The following is a 20,584-nucleotide window of genomic DNA, read 5'->3' on the forward strand; positions in this document are numbered from 1 at the left end:
TGCAGCCAAGGGGATGACATTCCTATTCTGTTCTTCTAAATATAGTACAGCAGAGAGTAATTATAGTAGCCATATGAAAGGAAGAAAATTACATTCTGGATCAAATATAGCTAAACTTCATTATAATAAGTTAGCAGCCTGATGCCCAAAGCAGATGCTTCCTCATAATATAGCCTGATTCAGAAAGACCCATGATGGCATATGATAAGTGAAAGAGGCTAGCAAAGCACATACCACAGGTTCATGAAAGATTATCCAGGGCTTCACTACAAAAACCTTTATTCCTATTTTATCAACCTCTTCATAGCCCATTTCCATTTGCAACACAAAGCTTCCTCCTGTTCTAATTATGCCCAACAAAAATGACTTATAATTTTCAGACACTGGGATGAAAACCGTCATGGTACTGAATAGGTATTGCATAGAACTAAACCAATACGTACTAGATTTTTGGACAAGGACATGCATTCAATTCATGTATGTTTGATAAAAAGAAGTGGAGGGCTCAGGGCTAGAAAGATCCCTTACTCCTGCCCCTACTCACCAGCAGCAGCAGGAGTCAGTCCCTATTACTCTCCAAACTGAGGGTAGGCCTCACTGAGGGAAGGAACCCGAGGAGTTACACATGGCACATATGATGGAGTCTATCAATTCAAAGGTGCATGCCAATATGTGCCAGGCACTATTTGAAACAGGTGACACCCTTTCTTTATCCTGGCCATTTCCTGATTTCCCAACATGCCTAGCACCTTCTCCTGTCTTAGAGACTTTACATTAGACATTCTCTTCTACCAGACTGCAGAAAGAAGTGGGACAATGAAGCAGTCTCGTAAAGAAGCAGAGATGAGAACCCAGTAGACTGTTTTTGACTTTCTGGTTCTAATTCTGGATGGCCCAGAGCCAACTAGTGCTGGAACAGGTGTCCAAATCTGCCACTCTCGCACACTCCAAAATATCCATCTCAGGTAGAAGTTTTTACTGATAAGGAAAGCCAACCTCCTGTTGGAATCAAAGATTTAGATGGGGGAAAGAAACAGGAGGCCTGGAAACTTGATTTACGGTTATGAACAGAAACAGATCAATAGAGAGCACATTCCTACAGCACTTCACTTTATCAGCTCGGTGAAATACATTTAAGGAATACAAATTCACGTAAAACAAATAAATGAAACACATTTGAAAAATTTTAAAAAATCAATAGATGACATCAGATGATTACTAAGGGTAGCGGGTAACAGAGCAAAATCTGGCCCAAAAGTGATCTTATAAGACCTGATAAGTCAATCACCTAACACAATGCACAATAGAAAAGTATGAGGCACTCAATACATAGTTGTTGAGTAAATAAATAATTGAAGAGCTAAATGAATTAATGGTAGAAGTGTGGTATAGAAAAGAATATTGGGTTAGTAATCTGAAGAACTGGGTTCTTATTTCAGCACTATCCCTTATAGTTGTGTGACTTCAGGTGAGACAATTTCTCTTAATCTCCATTTTCCTAAGGTATAAAATGGTGGGATAATAATGCCTACTCTGGCTACCACACAGGATTGTGTCAGGATAAAACAAAATAAAAAATGAAGATATTTTGAGGCTTCCCTGGTGGTCCAGTGGTTAAGACTCCACGCTTCCACTGCAGGGGGCATGGGTTTGATCCCTGGTCGGGGAACTAAGAGCCTGCATGCTGTGCAGTGTGGCCAAAAAAGAAAAAAGAAGATATTTTATGAACTGTAAGTACTAAACAAATATAAGGCATAAAAGATAATAAAGCGATTAACGACAAGGTGAAAAGACAATGACGCTAGATGATATCTTGGTAGAAACAATGGGCATCAAGGGGGAAGTTTTTACAGTTTCAGCTCCCTGGAGCACTATTTTTTTTTTTTTTTTTTTTCTATTTTGCGGTACGTGGGCCTCTCACTGCTGTGGCCTCTCCCGTTACTGAGCACAGGCTCCGGACGCGCAGGCTCAGCGGCCATGGCTCACGGGCCCAGCCGCTCCACGGCATGTGGGATCTTCCCGGACCAGGGCACGAACCCGTGTCCCCTGCATCGGCAGGCAGACTCTCAACCACTGCGCCACCAGGGAAGCCCCCTGGAGCACTTTTTAATCAAAGAGGACTCATGAGTTAGAAATTCATATACATAAAGATACTTTAAAAATAATAAGATATGATGATTATTACTGCCATTGTTCATCAGACCATTTCTCTACTAAGTGAAGAGCAACAGAGGGTAGGATAATGGGTTGACTAAGCAGGTCATAAAGCGCCTCATACCTAGCAGATCCTTAATAATTATTTTGGCGAACTGAAATACACATCTCAAAGCAGCTTTAGAAGCAAAGCAATAACTAGTTGCACCAGGTGTATTAAGCAATACAAAAACAACCAAAGACCCACAGAAGTGAGATATCCACAGAACCACTTCAGGAATCTGATAAATACCATTTAACCCCTAAAAGGTTAAAAGAGAATGAAAAACTCCTGGAACATACACATAGAATCACAGTTAAAAATCTAGCTCTACTAAACAAGTAAAATTGCCTGTTTGGAAACATGATCTTACATGTAGAAAATCTTAAAGATTCCACAAAAAAGCTGTTAGAACTAATCAGTGAATTCAGAAAAGTTGCAGGATACAAAATCAACACACAAGAATCAGTTGTATTTCCATATACTGACAATCAGCAATCCGAAAAGAAAATTAAGAAAACAATTCCATAGCATCAAAACAATTCCATAGCATCAAAGAGAATAAAATATTTCGGAATAAACTTAACCAAAGAGGCAAAAATACTTGTACACTGAAAACTACAAAACAATGCTGAAAGAAATTAAAGACAACACAAATATATGGAAAAACATCAATGTTCATGGACTGGGAGACTTAATATGGTTAAGACGTCAATACTACACAAAGTAATCTACAGATTTGATGCAACCCTTCCAAAATCCCAATGACATTTTTTGCAAAATTAGAAAATTTCATCCTAAAATTCATATGGAATCTCAAGGGACCCCCAAAGAGCCAAAATACCTTGAAAAAGAACAATGTTGGAGGACTCACATTTCTTGATTTCAAAACTTACTATGAAGTTAGAGCATTCAAAACAGTGTGGCTCTAGCAAAAAGACAGACATATGGACCAATGGAATGGAATGAAGAGTCAGAAATAAACCCTCATGTGTACAGTCAAATAGCTTTTGAAAAGGATGCCAAGACCATTCAATGGAGAAAGGACAGTCTTTTCAACAAATGGTGCTGGGGATACTGGATATCTGCATGCAAAAATATGAGGTTGGAACCTTCCTTTACACCATGTTAAAACAAACAAACAAACAGCAACAATAAAAAACCCTCAAAAAATGGATCAAAGATCTAAATGTAAGAGTTAAAGCTATAAAACTTTTAGAAGAAAACAGAAGGAAAAAGCTTCATGACGTTAGATTTGCCAATGATTTCTTGAACACAACACCAAAAGTACAGGAAACAAAAGAAAAAAATACATAAGTTGGACTTCATCATGATGGAAAATGTTTGTACATTAAAAGACACTATCATATACTTAGTATGTGAACATACTTAACACTCCTGAACTGTACTTAAAGATGGTTAAGATGGTAAGTTTTATGTGTTTGTTCACCACAATTTGTTTAATGTAAATCTGAAAAATAAAAATAGAACACTACCAACAGAGTGAAAAGGCAATCCAAAGAATGGGAGAAAATATTTGCAAGTCATATATTTGATAAGAGATTGATATCTAGAATATATAAAGAACTTTTTGAACCCAGTGTCTGTACTTAAACCCATCTCTGACCACAAAGCCTCTTTCTTTTTTTTTAACATCTTTATTGGAGTATAATTGCTTTACAATGGTGTGTTCGTTTCTGCTTTATAACGAAGTGAATCAGCTATACATATACATATATCCCCATATCTCCTCCCTCTTGCATCTCCCTCCCATCTTCCCGATCCCACCCCTCTAGATGGGCACAAAGCACTGAGCTGATCTCCCTGTGCTATGCGGCTGCTTCCCACTAGCTATCTATTTTATATTTCATAGTGTATATATGTCCATGCCACTCTCTCACTTCATCCCAGTTTACCCTTCCCCCTCCCCGTGTCCTCAAGTCCATTTTCTATGTCTGTGTCTTTATTCCTGTCCTGCCCCTAGGTTCTTCAGAAGCTTTTTTTTTTTTTTAGATTCCATATATATGTATTAGCATATGGTATTTGCTTTTCTCTTTCTGACTTACTTCACTCTGTATGACAGTCTCTTGGTCCATCTACCTCACTACAAATAACTCAATTTTGCTTCTTTTTATGGCTGAGTAATATTCCATTGTATATACGTGCCACATCTTCTTTATCCATTAATCTGTCGATGGACACTTAGTTGCTTCCATGTCCTGGCTATTGTAAATAGAGCTGCAATGAACATTGTGGTACATGACTCTTTATGACTTATGGTTTTCTCAGGGTATATGCCCAGCAGTGGGATTGCTGGGTCATATGGTAGTTCTATTTTTAGTTTTTTAAGGAACCTCCATACTGTTCTCCATAGTGACTGTATCAATTTACATTCCCATCAACAGTGCAAGAGGTGCACTGTGCACCTCTTGCACAGTGATGTAAAGCCTCTGTTTTTAAGCAACAGCTACCAGTAGCTGACACGCACTGGGCTTTGCTGTATGCAGGCACTGTGCTCAGAGTTTTATGTGCATCTCCGCATCCTAACAACCTTATGAAGTAGATGCTTATTGTTCCCATTTTATAAAGGAAACAGATTCAGAGAAGTTTAGTAATTAGCCTAAGTTCCACAGTGAGGAGGTGACCCAACTGAGATTAGAAGCCGGGCAGTCTGTCTCCACAGCCCAGGTTCTTAAGTACATCCTCCACTGCCCTCAGAAAAGCAATTCCTCAGCATCCGCCTAATGTAATATTGCATAGCCACTGCAAATGAACATTTTAAGACTATGTGGTGGGCTTCCCTGGTGGCACAGTGGTCGAGAATCCTCCTGCCAATGCAGGGGACATGGGTTCAAGCCCTGGTCCAGGAAGATCCCATATGCCGTAGAGCAACTAAGCCCGTACGCCACAACTACCGAGCCTGCACTCTAGAGCCTGCGCCACAACTACTGAAGCCCGCACGCCTAGAGCTCGTGCTCCACCACAAGAGAAGCCACCACAATGAGAAGCCTGCGCACCACAACGAAGAGTAGCCCCCGCTTGCCGCAACTAGAGAAAGCCTGTGTGCAGCAATGAAGACCCAACACAGCCAAAAATAATAAATAAATTTATTTTAAAAAAAAGACTATGTGGCAAAAATGGAAAGATGACATGACAAAGTAAAAAACAGGAAACAAAATTATACATACATTTTAATTACATCTAGGTAAAACATGCATTTGAAAACAGCTAGAAGAAAATATGTGCCACAATAATATAGATTCTGGTAAAGTAGTAAGATTATGGGTTGCCCTTCTTTTGTTTTATATTTAAATAATGAGGTAATATGGTGGAAGCTTCCCATTTCCCTCTTTAAATCAAGTCCTCAGACCTCTATGAAGAAGGCTAGCATCAAGAATAAAGATATGTAAAGCCAAACCCTGTGTTCAAAAATAAGCAATACTCAAACTATTATGCATAAAATAAGCTACAATGATACACTGTACCACAGTGGTCCCCCAACCTTTTTGGCACCAGTGACCGGTTTTGTGGAAGACAATTTTTCCATGGGGGGGGGGGATGGTTCAGTTGGTAATGCGAGTGATGGGGAGCGGCAGATGAAGCTTCCCTCCCTCACTTCCTGCTGTGTGGCCCCGAGGGGCAGGTAGGGAGGACGGTTGGGGACCCCTGCTGTACAACACGAGGAAGAGAACGAATATTTTATAATAACTATAAATGGAATACAACCTTAAAAACTGTAAATTACTATACTGCACACCTTTAATGTATATAATATTGTATATCAACAATTCTTCAATTAAAAAAAATTTTTTTTAAAAAGCAATACTAGGGCTTCCCTGGTGGCACAGTGGTTGAGAGTCCGCCTGCCGATACAGGGGACACGGGTTCGTGCCCCGGTCTGGGAAGATCCCACATGCCGCGGAGCGGCTGGGCCCATGAGCCATGGCCGCTGAGCCTGCGCGTCCAGAGCCTGTGCTCCGCAACGGGAGAGGCCACAACAGTGAGAGGCCCCCGTACCGCAAAAAAATAAAAAATAAAAAAAAAGAAAGCAATACTGCTTGCAGGGTTGGGGACAGTTGCCTCTGTGAGGGAGTTAGGCTAAACATGGCAATGTTGAAGGTTTGCAGAAGGCTTCTGGAGGGCAGCACTTGAAGTAGGGGCCTTTGTTAATTTCTATTTCTTTGGTTCACAAGAGAACAGTACCAAATTAAAATAATATCCCCACTGCTCTAAATCAGTGTCTTCCAAGTGCCATTCATTCATATAATAGTACCACAATTTTTATTCCGTGTGTTTATAAACTGCTATTTTTTTACTTAAATTTTTTCTTAATATCTGAATTTTTGCTTTAAAAAGTCCTACTTAAAAGGGAAACTTTATAACAGCACTGTAAATAGAAAACTTGCAGCCCCTGTCTTAAGCAGAAGATAGCTATAAAAATAGATACATAAAAAAGACACAACAGGGACTTCCCTGGTGGTGCAGCAGTTAACACTCCACGCTCCCAATGCAGGGGGCCCAGGTTTGATCCCTGGTCGGGGAACTAGATCCCACATGCATGCCGCAACTAAGAGTTCACATGCCACAACTAAGGAGCCCACCTGCCGCAACTAAGACCCGGTGCAACCAAATAAATAAATTAAAAAAAAAAAGACACAACAATGTTTTAGCTAGATATAATTTACTGCCTGCTAAAGGCAGTACTTGAAAAAGACTAGGGTTTGACAGTTTGTTTTCACAGGAGGCAGTCTGGATTTTTTTTAAAGTACAATGGGAAATCACTGAAGGATCTTAAACAGGAAGAGACATGTTCTGATTGGATACGTTAACAACCCTTTCCTGGGAATTAAAAATAAATTAAAAAAAAAAGAAAAAATGAGAAGAGACAGAAGAATTGAACAACTGAACAACAACATCATCCACCTTTACCTAATTGACAGTAATAAAACACTATGCTGTATTGGAACCCTTGGGCACTGTTGGTAGGAATGTGAAATGGTGCACCTGCTGTGAAAAACAGTATGGTGGTTCCACAAAAAAAATTAAAACGGAATTACCATATGGGACTTCCCTGTGGCTCAGTGGTTAAAGAATCTGCCTGCCAATGCAGGGGACACGGGTTTGAGCCCTGGTCTGGGAAGATCCCACATGCCACGGAGCAACTAAGCCCGTGTGCCACAACTACTGAGCCCACACACCTAGAGCCCGTGCTCTGCAACAAGAGAAGCCATTGCCATGAGAAGCCCGCACACTACAACGAAGAGTAGCCCCCACTTGCCGCAACTAGAGAAGGCCCGTGCACAGCAATGAAGACCCAACACACCCAAAAAATAAATAAAATAAATGAATAAATTAAAAAAAAATTACCATATGATCCAGCAACTCCACTTCTGGGTATATACCCCCCAAAATTGAAAGCAAGATCTCAAAGAAATATTTGTACAACTACGTTCACAGCAGCATTATTCACAAAAGCCAAAAGGTGTAAACAATCCTAGCAACAACAACGAATGAATGAATAAGCAAAATATGGAATATGCATACAATGGAATATTTTCAGTCTTAAAAAGGAAGGAAATTCTGATACATGCTATAACATGGATGAACCTTGAGGACATTATGCTAACTCAAGTAAGCCAGTCACAAAAAAACAAATACTATATAATTCCACTTTATAAGATACTTAGAGTAGTCTAAATCATACAGAAAGTAGAATGGTGGTTATCAGGTGCTGGGAGAAAAGGAGAATGAGGAGTTATTGTTTAATGGGTATAGAGTTTCAGTTTTACAAAATGAAAAGGGTACTAGAGGGACTTCCCTGGTGACACAGTAGTTAAGAATCCGCCTGCCAATGCAGGAGACACGGGTTCGATCCCTGGTCTGGGAAGATCCCACATGCTGCGGAGCAACTAAGCCCGTGAGCCACAACTACTGAAGCCCACGTGCCTAGAGCTTGTGCTCCCCAACAAGAGAAGCCACCGCAATGAGAAGCCCGCACACCACAACGAAGACACAACGCAGCCAAAAAAAAAAAGAGTATTAGAGATGGATGGTGGTGATGATTGCACAATAATATGAATTTACTTAATGCCAAAGAACTGTACACTTAAAAATGGTTAAGATGGGGTAATTCCCTGGTGGTCCAGTGGTTAGGACTCCACACTCTCACTGCCGAGGGGGCGAGTTCAATCCCTGGTTGGTGAACTAAAATCCACAAGCTGTGCAGCACAGCCTCCCGCCAAAAAAAAAAAAAAAAAAAAAAAGATTAAGACAGTAAAATTTATGTTACATATCTTTTACTACAATTAGAACAATAACAACACTATACCCAAAGGCTGCGGATTTTGGTTTCAGCAACGGGTGACCCATTCATTGAGATAGGGAGGAATATGAAGGGAGCAGCCTTGGGTAGGAGGAACACTGAAGAGTTTTGGAGTGTGCTAAGCTTGATGTCAACTCGACAATCAGATGGAGATGTCAAATAGGCAGTTGAATATCTAAATTTGAAGTTCCAGAGAAAAAGTTAGAGATAGAATTACAGACTTGGAGAATTACAGACTTGGATTTAAAAAACGATACATATACTTAATTGGGGGATTATTAGCATATAAATGGTATTCAAAACCACTGGACAGGATGAGATCACTTAGGGAGAAGGTAGGTAGAGATGAGAAGGGAATAATAAAAACAGACACAGCCTCAAGCAGTCCACATTCAGAATTAAAGCAGAGGGCAAAAAAACATTAATGAAGAGAATTGAGCAGTGAGATAAAGAAGGTGCTTTTTCAAAAAAATCAGATGCCCAGATGTGAACTTGGTACTCAAGAGGTAGAAGGCAAATATGTAGTTTTAAAATCTCCCTAGGCTAATTCAATAGTCTGAATATAAGTGAGAGAGGGAAGCAGGTGAAATGCACAGTAGTAGTGGGAGTGGGAGGAAGGAACAGAATTGGGATATTATAAGGTACCATGGACAGGACTTGGTGACTGACTAGGCATGGGATAGTAAGGAGAAGAAAATTAATTACATATTGTTTCTTTCTTGGGAGACTGAGAGGTTACTGCTGTCATTAAAACTAGTAATACAAGGTAGAAACAAGGGTTTTGGTTGTTCAAGGAGCACAATGATCCTACTTTGAGCCCAAAGTTATATAGCTGGTAAGTAGCACAGAAGGGCCTCAAACCTACGTCTGATTGACTCCAAGCCAAAGTCTGAAGTACCAGTGGGATATTACTTAGTGATGTGAAAGTGGTCAGGGCAGCTGAAGTCTTAGGAGGGATGTGATCACCCAGGGAAAGAATATACAGATCGATATATTATTATCCATATACTTGGGGCAATTCTTAATAATGGTGCAATGGACCTTCCTCCTCATCTAAAAAATGAAGATAATACTGAATTTGTAGATAATGCCCACTGAGGGCAAGAACCTTATCACAGTTTTTATATTCCTAGGTTTGCAATGCCTGGAATAAAATGACCACTCAATAAAAGTTTGCCAAAGCTTTGAAAAAACAAAACAAAACCAAAAAAAAACCCAAAAGTTAATAACCAGCCACAATTAGAAAACCACTACACTAGGGACTTCCCCAGCAGTCCAGTGGTTAAGACTCTGCCTTCCAATGCAGAGTGCGCAGGTTCAATCCCTGGTCGGGGAACTAAGGTCCCACATGCTGTGGTGTGTGGCCAAAAAAAAAAAAGAAAAACACTATACTACATGAGAACAACTATTTCTGACCAAACTATAACATAGTTTTTTTTCATTTCCTCTCTATGTTGTATGCTACAAATGCACTGTTTTTTTCCTGCACCACAATAATGTCTGTTTTGTGTTTTTTTTTTTTGTGGTACGTGGGCCTCTCACTGTTGTGGCCTCTCCCGTTGTGGAGCACAGGCTCCGGACGCGCAGGCTCAGCGGCCATGGCTCACGGGCCCAGCCGCTCTGCGGCATGTGGGATCTTCCCGGACCGAGGCACGATCCCATGTCCCCTGCATCGGCAGGCGGACTCTCAACCACTGCGCCACCAGGGAAGCCCTAATGTCTGCTTTATGAATTGTTTTGCTAGAAGTAGTAGATGGAAGATACAACTCAGTGAGACAGGCACTCTTATCCTCTGCTGGGTGTAAAATAAGTACTTTCTGGAAAGACAATTTGATAACATGTATCAAGAGTCTTAAAGCCCTAACTCAGTAATCTTACTTAGGAATTTATCCGAAGAAAGCAATAAGAGATATGGCCAAAGATTTAGGTTGGAAGTAATCAAAAATATCCCACAATAGAAAAATTATTAAATAAACCATCATATAGCCATAGATTAGAATATCATATGGTGCTTTTATATCAAGTTTTTGAAGAACACTTAAGGATACTAGAAAATGCTTTTGATAAATATAAATTTATATATTTTATTTATTTTATTCTTTTGGCTGCGTTGGGTCTTCGTTGCTGCACGCAGGTTTTCTCCAGTTACGGCGAGTGGGGGCTACTCTTCATTGTGGTGCGCGGGCTTCTCATTGCAGTGGCTTCTCTTGTTGCGGAGCACAGGCTCTAGGTGCACAGGCTTCAGTAGTTGCAGCACGCGGGCTCAGTAGTTGTGGCGCACGGGCTTAGTTGCTCCGCGGCATGTGGGATCTTCCCAGGCCAGGGCTCGAACCCGTGTCCCCTGCATTGGCAGGTGGATTCTTAACCACTGCACTACCAGGGAAGCCCTGCTTTTGATAAATATAATGAAAAAAGTAGGATATAAACTATACCTAGTATGACCATGCTTGTGTGTTTATATGTAAACACATACATATACGAAAATTATATATACACTTCCCTAGAAAATTATATATATGTTTATATTATATGTATGTATATATTTACCTAGAAAAAATATTAGAATATACCAAAACTACTATAAGAGTCTCACTGGGTGGAAAGATTACAAGAGATCCTAATGTTCTTTATGTTTTTCAGTATTTCTAAAATTTCTGCAGAAAGTATATTTTTATTTTAAAACTCAATATGATAAATAAAATAAAGACAGCACTCACCTTCTTTCTTTTTCTAGAAGAATTTCTCGTGGGGTCAGCCTTTTCAAACTCTGCTGCCTTTGCCTCTTCCTTCTCCTCTTCCTCATCAGGTATCAGAGAGTACTTGGTCCCACCTGGCTGCATGAAACAATCCTTTGCAAAGTGGCCTGCAGAAGAGAAGTAGAAAAGGTAGGGAGGGAAGAGGCAGTCTCTTACCTTAGCAGGTGGATCTTCCCTAGAAGTTCCTGAAGGGTTGGCTCGTTCAGGAGGTACTAATGAGTTCATTCAGAGCAGCTGTTGCCTTCAGAGCGGATTTTCTGTCACCTCAAGATGGCATTGCTCACTTAACCAGAGCCAGACAAGCATCTGGTCCTAGAGCTGTGGGAAACCCTGGCACCGCTTTGGAAATGGCAAAGGACGTGAGGACACAGGCTTGTGCTGCCCTCCATTAGCAACTGGGCTCAGGAATTTTTAAAGGTCTATTTGGAACTTATTCCTGACAATGAAAGGCTGCTCCAGAGAGCGGAATACTTAGCAGAGGGAGCCGAGTGGCAGGCCAAGCCCCAAAGGAAGACAGCTCTTAGGCAGCAAGCAGGAAGGCAGCACTCAGATTCAAGCTAACACACAGAAAGACAGCAGTCACCTAGGGGCACTCAACATTCACAGACTGTCAGGTCTGGCAAGGGCCTGAGAGATCATCAAATCCAACACTGCATTTGCAGAGGACATGAAGGCCCAGAGTAGAGAAGTACCTCAAGGTCACACAGACAGCAGCAGAGCTAAAACTTACCCCAGGTCTCATACCTCCCTGCCCTGTGCTCTTTCTGCTGCATCAAAACCAACCACCTTTGGCCTGCCTGGGCCAAATTCCATCTCTCATTATTCTTCTCTGCCTCATGTAACACCTGGCGGACACAAGTTGAAGGTAAGAGAACCCCACCCTCCCTGAGCCTACACTGCTATTAAGCGGCCCTTTAACAGATGCTACACAGCTGGTTTTGTCTTTGTAGAGCTCTTTGTAGACCCTCTCTCAGGGGCATAAAGAATTTGATGAAGTCATCAAAAAGCTATGTGTAAACTACTTTGCAACTCGGAGTCCAGAAGCGGGATGGTGCCTGGAAGGAGAATACAGCATAGAGTTTTCCAAATATCTATGCTGGAAATGGTCCCACAATACTCATGAGGAAGTATTCTTTCTATTTTATTTTTCCCTTCCTCCCTCTACATTAATGATAAATTGGGGCTTAAACCCCACGACCTCAACCAGGGCACAAATCTGCTACCACTCATTGTAGAAAAATCAAGAGAGCTGGGTAGGTGAAAGGCTAGGGAGAAGGGGTGACAAATTGAGGTCACTCTGAAAACGAGAAGCTGGCAATACCTCTCATTATAGCTCCAACAAGGGAAGTCAGGCTGAAAGAGCTCTTTAATATTTGAGTAGGACTGGAGGAAACTTGAAGAAACAAAGCTAAAAGGAAGTGACTAGCCTGTATTCTTTATTACTAAAAAGATACTGTATTCAGAACTCTGAAGTTATAGAGATAAAGGTAATAAGCAAGAAAGAGCTTGACTTGGATCCTTAGAGGAATATATTTCCAAGTCACTTAATTTTTGCAGCAGAACAATAATCATCCTTCGAGATAAAAATTTAGAGTGTTAATCATAATCCAACACTCTTACCCCTCCTGGCATAGTACATGGGGACCTTGCCCAGGCAGGGCATCACCCGTAGAGAGAGGGGAGTAGTGGTGGTGGTGTAGTATCTGGCAGGGCCAGCATTCAGAAAAGGAAACAGAAAAAGCAACAAGCCATGAACTCTGATGTGAGTCTAGTAGGAACAGCAGATGAGCAGGTGAGGCCAGCATTTGGCTAAAAACCACAGTGAGCTAACCCACACCAGGGGGCCTCCCGCATCCCATAAAGGGTCCATCCACAAGAGAGAAAAACTAAAATGATAGAGACTTCGCCTTACCTTTACAGCCACACTTCTTGCAGGTAGTGTTCAGGACAGCCTCGAGGGTGATCTTCTGCCCAGTGTAATCCTGGAAGGACCGCCTCCGCCTCTCTTCTTGCCTGTAATGAAATGATACTGACTGTTGGCCCTTTTAAGAGATGGCCAGAGATACTACAAGTTAATACTCCATGTTGTTTTTTTGTTTTGTTCTGTCAGGTAGAAGGGAGAAAGGAAAAGCACTGGGCATAAGGAAACAGGCAATGAAAGAAATGACATGAAATGACAATTTTTTTCATTCAGGACAAGGCTCTGAATTAATAATTATGAATGAGACTAGATTCCATCTCACTGATGCACAGGGGATGAATATATAATTACTCACCTTGCTAAGTGCCCTGCAATCCTTACAAGGTCACTCCTGGGTTTAAAAGACCTTCAAAAACTTCTTAGAAAATCAAGTCCAAGCTCCTTGGTATTCCAGGCCTTTCACAGTCTGTCTCTAACTTACTTTCCCAGCCTCATCTTGTACAATATGCTCAAGGCAAACCAGACTATTTTACCTTCCCCAGATGGTTCATTGTTTCTGCTCAGGCAGCTCCCTCTTTCTGAAATGCTCTGCTTCCCCTCTTTACTCCCACTTCACCACCTAACTACACCCAAACATTTCAAGGCTCAGCTCAGTTACTGCACCTCCTTCTAACCAGTTATCTTCCCTGAGCCCCTCAGCCAGAATTAATCTCTGTTCACATTCGCATGACACTTTTTAAAAATTCTAAACATTTGACCAAAGTATAAAATACATACAGAAAAGTGTTCACAAGTATACAGCTTCACTGATTTTTACAATTTGAAATATTCAGATAAAGATGCAGAATATCACCAGCACCTCCGAAGCCCCTCTAGTCACGGTGCTTCCCCCAAGGGTAGCTACTACTCTAGTTTCTAACAGCACAGATTAGTTTTACCTATTTTTGTAAATTATATCAACAGAATCAGAGAATGGGCCCTTCTGTGTCTGGCTCCTTTCGCTACTTTGTGAGATCCAACCAACTGTTGGGTGTAGTTGTGGATCAACTATTCTCATTGCTGCAAAGTATTTTGTTGTTGATGGGTACTTGAGTAATTTCCATTATGAAAGTGCTTCTGTGAACTTTCTAGCACACGTCTTTTGGTGAACATATATATGTATATGCATTCTTTTGGGAAATGCCTAGTTCCACGTAGGAGGGGAACTACTGGGTTGTAGGGCATCTGCCTTAGTAGACACTGCCAGACAGTGTGTTTACCAATTACACTCCTACAAGAAGAGCCAAAGTACCCTAGTTGTCATAGCTCTTATTTCTTATCTTTACTATAACACACAGTACCTGCAAAAAGTACTCTTAGAAAATGTTTAATTGAAGTGTATCACTCCTGATCATTCTTTCTTTCAAACTCTAACTGTATCCTATACACATGTCAATCCTAGCACATATCACACCACAGAGTTGTTTCTTCTCTAGATCGTGGGCCTGTTTAAAAAATATCTTACTTGTGTTTGTTTCCCTGGCACCTCAGCCCAAGGCTTGGCAAGCAACAGCATCAATAAATGCTTGTTGGGGCTTCCCTGGTGGTGCAGTGGTTAAGAATCTCCCTGCCAATGCCGGGGACATGGGTTCGATCCCTGGTCTGGGAAGATCCCACATGCCGCAGAGCAGCTAAGCCCGAGCGCCACAACTATTGAGCCTGTGCTCTAGAGCCCGTGAGCCACGACTACTGAAGCCCGCATGCCTAGAGCCCGTGCTCCGCAACAAGAGAAGCCATGACAATGAGAAGCCCGCGCACCGCAACGAAGAGTAGCCCCCGCTCGCTGCAACTAGAGAAAGCCCATGCGCAGCAACGAAGACCCAACACAGCCAAAAATAAATAAATTAATTAAATATATTTTTAAAAATTAAAAAAAAAAGCTTGTTGAAATTTCTTTGTTCTTCATCCAAAATATTTTTCTTTACCTGAACATCTTTAACTTTGACCTCTGACTTCACCTAAGATTTTCCAACCAGGTCTCTGTAGAGTCCAGCAAAAACAGAAATATTCTACCAAAAGAGCCACATTACCCAGAGAAATGCAGGATAACAATATCAAAGCAAAACAGAGCTACTCACTTCACAAATTTCAGCCAACAGTTTCATGGGATATGTGGGCTCAAGAGAAAAAACAGAGAGGGTAAAGATACTCCATATTCTGTCCCATTCATTCTTTAAAGTTCAGCTCAAATATCGTATCTTCTATAAACTCTACCACAAGCAGAGTTAAATACTCACTTTATTTTACTGATTTGTTTACATTTTGCCTCACCCTCTGTACCACAACCAGGACTTGAATAGTAAAGTCTATGTCATGTTCTTCTCTATATCTGAGCAGAGAGCACACCATCTAGCATACCGTTGTCCAAAAGAATGCGAAGATGGACAGTTCTATAAATTTATGTCTGTACTGCTGACTATTTATGTCTGAGTTTATGTCTATGGCTAATGAGCACTTCAAATGTGGTTAGTGATTGAGGAATTGGATACCAAATTTTATTTACTTTTTTTAAAAAATAAAGTTATTTATTTTGTCTGCCACTGTCATTGTCATTGGCAGGCGGATTCTTAACCACTGCGCCACCAGGGAAGCCCCCAAATTTTATTTACTTTTAATTACTTTACATTTAAATAGCCTATGTGACTAGTGGCTTCCCAGTTGGGACAGACCAGAAAAGCATATGGTTTAAGTTCTGAAAATGTCTGTTCAAATCCCTAGCTTTTGCCCTAGAAGAATCTTAGTCAAATGATAGGAGGTCTACTGTCTGGTATGGGTCATGCGAGAGGGTCAGTTCAAAGGGTGAAGCTTGAATAACAAAAACCAAGGCGAGGAGAGTGGAGAAGTAAATGTGAGTGAGTTACTTAACAACAGGCATAAAGTTTTAGTTAAGGAAGATGAGTGAGTTCTGGAGATCTAATGTACAACATTGTATGTATAGTCAACAATACTATTATACACTTAAATATTTCTTAAGAGGGTAGATCTCATGTTAAATGTTCTCACCACAATAAAATAAAATTAAACAAACAAACAAACAGAAAACCCCACCAAGGCAGGATCTTGGGGACATAACTTGAACAGTCACGAAAACTCTATTGTTTTCGGATGTCCTTATTTGTAGAACTGAGTTTCAAGTGACTATGAGTTGCAGCTTAATCAAACCCTCATTATAATGAATTCCAATACACTGCAGATTCAAACATACTATAAGCCGAATCATACCACCCACCTAACGCCCAATTCAACAAATGTGTCACTCACCACCTGTCTCCCTTTCTGTCCTTATTTCCATCATGCTAGTTTAGGCTTCATTACATTTCACCTAAACAGTAATAATTCATTTACTGGTCTCCCTGCCTCTAATCCATCCAGCACACATAGTTGGATTAATCTTTCTTTTTTTTTTTTTAAGTTTAGTAAGTGGCAAGCACCAGTGCTAGTACAATGATATGAGTAAATACATTAAAATGATAGGACATGGTAGATAGCCTACCAGTGGAAAGAGATATATAAATGGATAATTACAGTGTGGCGAAACATAAATGCTCTTTCTTAAGACTATACTATGCCGGCTAAACCTAACTGGACACTGCATTTAACCCCTTTCCATTTGCAGATTCACTTATTAGATGACCTTGTTAATACTTTGGGGCCTGAGGTAATGAAATATAAGACAGCTAGGTTTTGATGAAAAATGAAAGGTAGTTGACAAACTCTGTGTAGCTGTGTAGCATGAAGATACTGAGCCTAACAGGAGAATAATCTGCTCAGGAGTCTCTCCCACTCAAAGGCTTTAAAAATCATTCATATTCTTTGACTGCTATTCAAAGTTGTTCACAATCTGACCCCAAGGTATCTTTCAAGCCCTACATTCTAGCACCTGACCATACCCTCTTCTTTCCTTCAACAAGACTCCTGAATTGCCATGTGCTTTCCTGCCTCATTCCTTTCCTCAGACTATTTCTTCTGCCTGGAATACTATTCTTTCCCCTGCTGCCTGACAAAATCTTATCCATTCTTCAAGACCTAGCTCAATTGCCATGTCTTCTCTGACCATCAGGGCCTAATATCAACTCTTCCTCTTCAAGCGAATTCCTAGAATCCTTCCTTTAAAACATTCTTTTAACATTTATTACATGTTGTCTTAAAATTAAAGTTATTTGCATAATTATCACATTACACTAGGCAGTAAGGTCCTTAGGCAGAAACCTTGGTATTGCCATTATACCTCACATGGAATATGAGCCCAGTAAATATATGTTGAACAATGAGTAAATGGATGCACTAACTTAACGACTACTATACATTAGGCACTATGGGAGATAAGATGTGGCCTCTGCCTCATGGGTTTTATATATCCTTTCAAAAGAAAGGGTATGATAATCTCAGATATTAGAGGAAAAACAAAGAAACATTTTAAAACAATAACTACAAGTAGTCACTATGTGTTAAGTTTCTACTATAGATTAGACAATTAGGCTCTTTATAAACAAGATTTTATTTAAATCATACCATCATTTCTAAGATGTAGGTGTCATTACCTCCATTTTGAAGAAGCTGAGGTTCAAAGAGGCTAGCTAATCTGCTCAGGGTGGTATACTAGCTTGTGGCAGAACTAGGACTCTTTCTGATTCAAGTCTAACTCTAAAACCTGTCATCATTCCACTATGCCATGCTTCTTTCCTAGATGCAGTCTAGAAATAGTTTACAACAGAAGTTACTGTTCGGTCACTTAGTCATTACTAGAAGTAGTCCATACATAAAGACACATTCATCATAAAACCAGGGGGTCCTTTCCCTTCCCCTCCCTTGTTGTGAGAAAGAGAAGTAGCTCTTTTATCTTACTTGTTTTATATTTTATCCTTATAAGGGTGGCTTTGGGAAATTTCACTGCTTTTAATGAGTCTGTATAGACAGGATTCTTTGGAGCAGAAGTAATTTATTACAATGCAATCAGTAAATGCCAGACTTAAATAACATTTCTGAGCTCAGAGTTATAAAAGATTTCTAATGTAAATGGAAAGTGTTATATAACCACAGGCAAATTATCACCAAGCATCAAGCTAAAACTAAGAAAATAAAGTAAAATGGAGATAACACCCACTTTGCAGGTTGTTATGAGAATTAGATGCACTGATGTACACAAACCACCTGGCATAATGCCTGGCACATAGTATGTACTCAATAAATATCATTTCCCTTCCTTTTAGGTATATTTCCTTCATATCCAAAATGATTTTGCTCAGAACTATAAACCTAAGGGTTTCCAAACATTGTACCGCCAAGATCCCACTCAAACAACATTTCTTATTTTTTTCTTATTTTTTTAAAAAAATAACATGATGGCCATTAAGAGCACCCAATTAGCATGAGATAAAGAATATGATATTTTATCATCAGAAGCAGTGAAATAATGTCATGGTTAACCTGAGGATAAATGTATGATTTTTTAGTTGGCTTTCTGAAATACTTGAAACAGTTCATAAACCCCCAAAACTCCTTCAAGGGGTATTAGCGACCTAGGAACCCCTGGTTAGAAACCACTGGCGTATACAGGTATACCCTCGTTTTACTGAGCTTCACAGATATTGCGATTTCTACAATTTGAAGGTCTGTGGCAACCCTGAGTTGAGCAAGTCTACTGGCACTATTTTTCCAACAGTATTTGCTCACTTTATGTCTCTGTATCAAATTTGGTAATTTTGCAATATTTCACACTTTTTCATTATTATTATTATTATATTTGTTATGGTGATCTCTGATCAGAGATCTTTGATGTTACTACTGTCATTGTTTGAGCATTTTTTAAGCAATGAAGTATTTTTTAATTAAGGTACATACACTGTTTTTTAGACATTATGCTATTGCACACTTAATAGACTACAATATAGTGTAAACATTACTTTTAAATGCACTGGGAAACCAAAAAATTCATGCGATTTACTTTATTAAGATATTTGCTTTATTGTGATGGTCCAGAACTGAACCCACAGTATCTCCAAAGTATGCCTGTATTCAAGAAAGATTTTGAGACAGCAAATTCCCTGTATCACCAGCCAGTATCCTACAGAGAAAATTTTCCATTCATAAATGAAAGGTCAGAAGAGCCAGTGAAAGTAAGGTGCTGTGTTCAGAACACAGCACATCCCAATATGCAGGAGTCTAAAACCCCACTGGAGTTATTCCTCCTACATGGTCTCTGCCTTTTTTCAGTCCCAGAGCTAGGAGAAAGGCAAATAACAAATATCTCATGATGAATGCTGTTGGCTAACTGGTTCAAGGTCAGAAGCTGAAAAAGAATAAGGGGAAGGAAATGAAACCATTGACAGTGCACTTCTATGCTAGGAGGTGCATGTTAGCATTTCATCTTAGAACTCTATGCAGTAATGTGTTATCGTTAACACTTTATACCTCTAAAAACCAAAGCTCACAAAGGTCACATAACTCATCAATATCATAGCCTACAAACAGTAGAGTTCCCAAGTGGGCCTGATTCACTACAGCATTCTGTGGTTTGAGAAGTAGAAGGATTTTAGCCTTTCCAAACATTTTACCTACTCAATGATAACGTTGTTGGGGTCAAGGTCCTTCCCAGTCCCTTGGTTGACAACCTTCATGGAGAGGGATACTTTTATCCTATCATTTTTCATCTGAAAAAAACAAAAGCAAAGTCAGCAAAAGCTCAAAGTACATCATTTAGACTGCTGGTCTAAAATTATCAAAGAATTGAAGTTTTTATCATGTAACAAACACTGAGTTCCTCTTATGGCCAAGGTCCTGTGCTCTGAACATTGCGGGTACTAATAAGCATAACAGGCAGATCCTATGGCAAAAGCATTTTAGGAAATGGTTTTCTTATCATTCTTGACCCTCCTGGGGGGAAAGACAAAAATGGTTGCTCAGAAATCTGGGGCCTGTGGAAGTAACCAGGAAGAAAATGAAAGCTGTTTCTTTTAGATAGTTCAGCATAATAATCTGTTCAGAGATCCATGAGCACAGAATAGGTTTCAGAACATTCCAGTGGACTAGATCTCCTTTTGGACTTCGTCTAAAAGCTTTTTAAACATGAAAACAGGGGCTTCCCTGGTGGCGCAGTGGTTGAGAGTCCGCCTGCCGATGCAGGGGACACGGGTTCGTGCCCCGGTCCGGGAAGATCCCACATGCCGTGGAGCGGCTGGGCCCGTGAGCCATGGACGCTGAGCCTGCGCATCCCGAGCCTGTGCTCCGCAACGGGAGAGGCCGCAACAGTGAGAGGCCCGCGTACCGCAAAAAAACAAAACAAAACAAAACATGAAAACAATTAAGAGCATCTTTAAATGTGAAGACAGTTGTTAGCCACATTGGTCTTCTTT

At 40.3% G+C, this 20,584-nt stretch overlaps 1 protein-coding gene across 1 annotated transcript in view; it reads right to left on the bottom strand.

Moving 5' to 3' along the window:
• The window catches only part of ZCCHC17 (zinc finger CCHC-type containing 17), a 55,661-nt gene that overhangs the window by 6,935 nt on the left and 28,142 nt on the right, over positions 1 to 20,584 (bottom strand). Inside the window, exons 5-7 of the mRNA XM_027109363.1 lie at positions 19,791 to 19,882; positions 13,185 to 13,285; positions 11,234 to 11,379 (exon numbers count right to left, since the gene is read on the bottom strand). Of these exons, the coding sequence (XP_026965164.1) occupies positions 11,234 to 11,379; positions 13,185 to 13,285; positions 19,791 to 19,882 (339 nt within the window). The remainder of the gene's footprint in view (positions 1 to 11,233; positions 11,380 to 13,184; positions 13,286 to 19,790; positions 19,883 to 20,584) is intronic.

Source organism: Aethalodelphis obliquidens, unplaced genomic scaffold (assembly GCF_003676395.1).
Source record: "Aethalodelphis obliquidens isolate GAN/ISIS:26980383/991018 unplaced genomic scaffold, ASM367639v1 scaffold9, whole genome shotgun sequence".
Lineage (NCBI taxonomy): Eukaryota > Metazoa > Chordata > Mammalia > Artiodactyla > Delphinidae > Aethalodelphis > Aethalodelphis obliquidens.